Source organism: Lolium perenne, chromosome 7 (assembly GCF_019359855.2).
Source record: "Lolium perenne isolate Kyuss_39 chromosome 7, Kyuss_2.0, whole genome shotgun sequence".
Lineage (NCBI taxonomy): Eukaryota > Viridiplantae > Streptophyta > Magnoliopsida > Poales > Poaceae > Lolium > Lolium perenne.
In genome coordinates, this window is record NC_067250.2 from 278,052,266 (window position 1) to 278,058,332 (window position 6,067).

General features: G+C 42.8%; 1 protein-coding gene across 1 annotated transcript; it reads right to left on the reverse strand.

Moving 5' to 3' along the window:
• Nucleotides 1-2,842: 2,842 nt before the first annotated feature.
• LOC127325854 (uncharacterized) lies at nt 2,843-3,835 on the reverse strand. The gene is made up of 2 exons (XM_051352686.2): nt 3,582-3,835; nt 2,843-3,502 (listed from the first exon to the last, which is right to left on the reverse strand). The coding sequence occupies exons 1-2, from the start codon at nt 3,801-3,803 to the stop codon at nt 2,843-2,845; spliced, it is 882 nt and encodes a 293-aa protein (XP_051208646.1). The 5' UTR covers nt 3,804-3,835.
• Nucleotides 3,836-6,067: the final 2,232 nt, after the last annotated feature.

Here is a 6,067-nt window from a genome sequence, read left to right on the forward strand (position 1 = left end):
CCAGAAGAGCATTGCGGGCCGTCGCTCGGAGGGGACTCAGCCAGCCGCAGCTCTAGGCTCTTCCCGGCTCTACCGTGTTGACAGGCCGCTGCCCGCCGGTGGGTTTTGGCGATCAACATATGTGCAATCATACACATAGTAAGTTATTATTATAGACGGAAGAGGAGGACAAATTTTGTCATTTTATATATTTACTCCGATTCATATTACTTGACACTACTATATATGTATCTAGACATATTTTAATTTTAGATACATCCATTTTAGTGGCAAGTAATATGGATCGGAGGAAGTAATAAGTTGCTGGTAAGTGCCTTCCATTGTTGTGGACTGAGCTTATATTCACTGGTCATCTTATTTTTGTATGAGATACGGAGTTTTACAAAACTATGGATACCATCATATTGCTTGGATTTGAATAATTGGATATGTCTAATCCGAGTTTGCATAAATAATATGCACAGACCCTGCCGAAAATATTGTGCACCTATTGACTTCATCAAGACCAGACTAACCGTTCTGAGTTGGATGCTAAGACAAGGTAATTATGTAGAAGTTTTGAATTCTATTATAATTGGATATCAAGACAAGGTAATTAGAAGTTTTAACTTCTAAAATGAATCCATATTTAGCTGAACTAAATTATGTAGTAGTAGATAGTTGCTCCATATCATGTTTACGAAAAACATTGCATTTATAAACTAGGTTAGTGAACCGATGGTTCTTGTGGCTACTTATCAAATTTGTTTCCTCTATGGATAACTTGTTCCCCATCGACAAACATGCCTCAATCCTCTTTCTGTACCGTTGTCACTGGAGAGTAAAATGATTCGATGTTAGAACATGCAATTTAAGTTACAAAGAATTGCAATCTGTCCGGTCATACTTGCCTTAGCACAACTCGGTTGGGATGTCGATATATTTTTCTGGCTACGTAGATCACCAGTTGGTATTCAGAAAGTCTAGGTGAATATCTCTAAAAACAAAACATAAATGTTTTACTCTGTTTTCAATAATAATGACAATGAATAGACATTTATCTACATGAATGCGTGTTATGCTCTTATGGAATGGTAAAGAAGTGGTTCATCCAATATGTACGGTACGTATTCTATGTTAGATATCAAAACACGGTAATTAGAATTTTTTACTTCTAAAATGAATCCATATTTAGCTGAACTAAATTAGATACTCTAATTTTCATCGTTCCTGTAATCCTATAATACACCATGTGGTCGGGAAATACAAGATCTAACTTTCTGCCATGTAAGATTCCAATGATCACTTCAGGTAATTATGTAGTAGTAGATAGTTGCTCCATATCATGTTTACGAAAACATTGCATTCATAAACTAGGTTAGTGAACCGACTTCTTGTGGCTACTTAGCAAATTAGTTTCCTCTATTGATAACTTGTTCCCCGTCGATAAACATGCCTCGATCCTCTTTCTGTACCGCCATCGCTGGAGAGTAAAATGATTCGATGTTAGAACATGCAATTTAAGTTACTCCCTCCGATTCATATTAATTGACTTCAATATAGATGTATCTAATACTAAACTGTGTCTAGATACATCCATATTAGAGTCAATTAATATGAACCGGAGGGAGTACAAAGAATTGCAATCTACTCAGACATACTTGCATTAGCACAACTCGGCTGGGATGTCGATCTATTATACTGACCACGTAGATCACCAGTTGGTATTCAGAAAGTCTATGTGAATATCTCTAAAAACATAATCTAAATGTTTACTCTGTTTTCAATAATAATGACAATGAAGAGACATTTATCTACATGAATGTCTGTTATGCTCTTATGGGATGATAAAGAAGTGGTTCATCCAATATGTAGGGTAGTTATTCTACGCTGCACTTTCTTTTTATTTTTTCCACGAGAATTGTACATGCTAATGACAAGTACTGTTGTGCAAAATGTTTTCCAGCTCAGGAATATTTCTTTGGTATGTTTGCTCCAGTCCCATAAAAATGAAGCCGAAAAATATTCCTGACATTGTACGACAATAGCTAAGTAGCATCAAGGAGTAGAATTTTTAATATAAATAATTAGTCGAGTGCTTATTTAATATTTAAACGATATCAGTTATAAAAATTGCCAAGATATAATTTAGTGGGGTAGAATCTTGTGAGTTTATAGAATATCTTTTGACTATCTTTTTGATACACATAAATTTGAAAATCTATTTTACTGATATATTGTGAGAAAAAAAGAGCCGTAGCAACGCACGGGCATTCAACTAGTAAATCATAAGATTCTTCTTTTAGGAAACTAATAATCGTAGGATACCATCGCTCAAGATTTTCGGCCGATTAATTCCTTTGCAAACTACAAAAAAAGTCCATTGATGCCAATGAATAGGTAAACCATTCTCTCAATCTCCCGTGGTTCTCCTCTGACAAATCGTATCTCTTTTTGTCGCACACTAACACCATGTTCTTCCGTGGATCTCCTCTGCTAGTGCATCGATGGGAGTTGGTGGCTGCCATATGACATGTTGCTTGGTCACCGGTTTAGAGCATGTCTAACACATCATCTATTTTTCTGCCCCGTAAAACGTGAGTAGAGGGCTCTGTATTCATTTTTCACCGGCCGAAAACTCGTCCGAGCTAGCAGACCTCGTATTCCCACCCCGTAAAAAAGGAATATTCTATTTTACGGGGTGGGGATACGGGGCCTGCTAGCTGGGACGAGTTTCCAACCCCTCAAAACAGGGTTTTAGACAACAATTTCACAACAATTTCAGATCAAACATAGCATATCCAAAACATGTGATGCATAATTCATAGTTTTTACATCACAACGTGATCAACCATCAATGCGATCAACCATCAACGAGTCCATCGCCAGCGCCACCAGCACTCGCCGGAGACTCACCTCGAGGAGTCGACGGACCAAGAGCACTTGCAGCACGAGCTTGACGCGCGAGCATCTTCCTCGCCATGATGTCCGCCTTGGTCTTCTTCCACCACGCCAGCTGATCCTCGTCCATGTCCTCGGTGCGCATCATCATGATCTCCCTCTCCTCGGCCAAGAGCTCCTTCATCGCCTTGGCTTCTTTGAGTGCGATCATCCTCGCTTCCAGTTTGGCCTTCACCTTGGCATTTTCCCTCCTTGCTTCCACCATGGCAAGCTTCACCTCCTTCTTCTCGGTGATGAGGATCATGGTCTCCAATGTCTTCATCGTCAATGCCTCCTTGGACTTCATGAATTGATCCAACTTCTCTTTGAAGCTAGCTGCTTCGCCTTCTACCTTCATCCTCTTCTTGGCTTTCTTGGAGCCCTCAGGCTTGCCTTTGTTTCTCGCACTCATGTCCTCCCCTTCATCATCCATGGTGAGCAGCGCTTCCCTCTTGCACTTTAGTTCACTGTCCCTCAACTTCCACTTAGGAAGATGTTGAAGCAAGGAAAAGCAATGTTGGAACTGAAATTCCTTGTTCTTGGAGCCGGCCATGTCTTTGTACCTCAGTTGAGCATACTTGGGCTGCACAACAACAATATTAATGTGATGTTTGCACATCATAAACACATAGTATGGATAGCAACAAACTTGGAAAATTTACATAGTCCTCCGGCACGCATCCACTAGGGGGGTTGTCGGCCACTTGGTCCATGGCAGCACTCCAACGAGAACAAGCTGGTTTGATGATGTTCCACCGGCTTTCAAGGGAGCGGTAGGATCTGTCGGCCATACTCTTGGTGCGAGGCTTCAGCTGGTGGTAGAGATCCTCGATGCGCTGCCAATAGCGCTTGCCGCCTTGGTCCACTCCGGTGCACGCATCCATCCCCACCCTACTTCAAGCACGGACCAAGGTCGCGTCTTAAATCTCGGTGTAGTTTGAGGTGCGTGGCTTCGGCGCGGAAGAACCGGCGGCAGCCGAATCAACCTCAACCACCTCCTCGTCATCGACCACTTCGTCACCCTCATCCTCCTCCTCCTCCTCATCATCATCAATCCCTTCGACATAGTCCTTCCCATCGAACGCATCGATGCCGGCGTGCAAGTCCACCGAGGAATCATTGAGCATGTCCATGTACTTTGTTGTGGAGTCAACATCGAACACGTCTACGTCAATGGAGGATGGAAACGGCGCGGGCGTCGCCGCGGACGGAACGGAGGGAGGAGGGGCCGTGTCCTTGGAGGGCGGTGGAGGCGCGGGGCCGATGCGGCTGACTGGCTTTGTCTTCACCTTGGCCGGCCGGGTGATGACCCACAAGTATAGGGGGTGTATCGTAGTACTTTCGATAAATAAGAGTGTCGAAGCCAATGAGGAGCAGAAGGTGTTGACAAGCAGTTTCGATGAAGGATTCACTGTAAATGCTCACAGACAAGTTTTCAGGAGGTTTTGATATAGCAGATAAATAAAATACAAGTAAGTAAATTGCGAGAATAATAATTGCAGCAAGTGGCCTGATGACCCACAAGTATAGGGGGTGTATCGTAGTACTTTCGATAAATAAGAGTGTCGAACCCAACGAGGAGCAGAAGGTGTTGACAAGCAGTTTCGATGAAGGATTCACTCTAAATGCTCACAGACAAGTATTCAGGGAGTTTTGATGTAGCAGATAAATAAAGTACAAGTAAATAAAATGCGAGAATAATAATTGCGGCGAGTGGCCCAATCCTTTTTAGCACAAAGGACAAGCCGGTTTGTTTACTTATAATGACCAAACGTTCTTGAGGACACACGGGAATTTAGTCTAGTGCTTTCGCTTCATATAGTTGATTAATCTTCATTGTTTTGATAAGTGTTGTGTGGGTGAACCTATGCTAATGCATCGCCCTTCCTAGGACTAATACATACTTGTGATTATACCCCTTGCAAGCATCCGCAAATACAAGAAAGTAATTAAGATAAATCTAACCACAGCCTTAAACTCTGAGATCCTGCTATCCCTCCTGCATCGATATACCAACGGGGGTTCAGATTGCTGTCACTCCGGCAACCCGACAATTAGCAAACGAATACAAGATGCATTCCCCTAGGCCCATAAAGGTGAAGTATCATGTAGTCGACGTTCACATGACACCACTAGAAGAATAACACCACAACTTAAATATCAAACCATTGAATATTACTCAACATAGTTCACTACTAACATTTAGACTTCACCCATGTCCTCAAGAACTAAACGAACTACTCACGAGACATCATATGGAACATGATCAGAGGTGATATGATGATGAATAACAATCTGAACATAAACTTTGGTTCAATGGTTTCACTCAATAGCATCAATAACAAGGAGTAATCAATACCGGGAGAGTTTCCCCTATCAAACAATCAAGATTCAACCCTAGATGTTACAGCGGTGACGAGGTGCAGCGGTGGAGATGGTGGTGTCGATGGTGGAGATGATGGTGATGATGATCCCAATGAAGTCCAGCTCGATGACGATGACGATGGCGTCGATTTCCCCCTCCGGGAGGGAATTTCCCCGGCGGATTTCTGCCCGCCGAAGAGCTCTTCTCTCTGGTGTTTTCCGCCCCGCAGAGGCGGCTGTGTCTCCTCGCGATTATCCCCCGTACCTTAGGTTTTTGGGTAGATGAAGTACGTGAAAGAGAGGCGGCCGAAGGGGGCTGTGGGCCCCCTCCCCACAAGGCGGCGCTGCCAGGGTGGAGCCCGCACCGGCCTATGGGGGGCCCATGGCGGCCCTCCTCGGCTCCTCCTTTTGGCTGGCTCGTTCTTCTGGAAAAATAAGATCTTCGGTGTAATTTCCGTCAATTGTTGATCTCCAGAAATATTGCATTCTGACGGTGCTTTTTCCAGCAGAATCCTGACTCCGGTGAATGATTCTCCAATAATCATGAATCATGCAAAATAGGTGAAATGACATAAATATCATCTCTAAATATAAAATATATCAATGAATAACAGTAAATTATGATATAAAATAGTGATGCAAAATGGACGTATCAACTCCCCCCAAGCTGAGACTTCGCTTGTCCCCAAGCGAAACTGAACTCAGTAAACAAGACCACATGTTTATGGAGTGAAGAGTCGATAAATAAAATACGGACAAGAAGCATCACATTAATTCAAACAAG

What these genes read in the sequence shown, in the direction of transcription:
- LOC127325854 (XM_051352686.2), bottom strand. Translation starts at nt 3,803, where the DNA reads ATGGATGCGTGCACCGGAGTGGACCAAGGCGGCAAGCGCTATTGGCAG. An exon ending in GATGCGTGCCGGAGGACTAT is followed by an intron (nt 3,503 to 3,581) that starts GTAAATTTTCCA and finishes GTTGTTGTGCAG; the next exon opens with CCCAAGTATGCTCAACTGAG.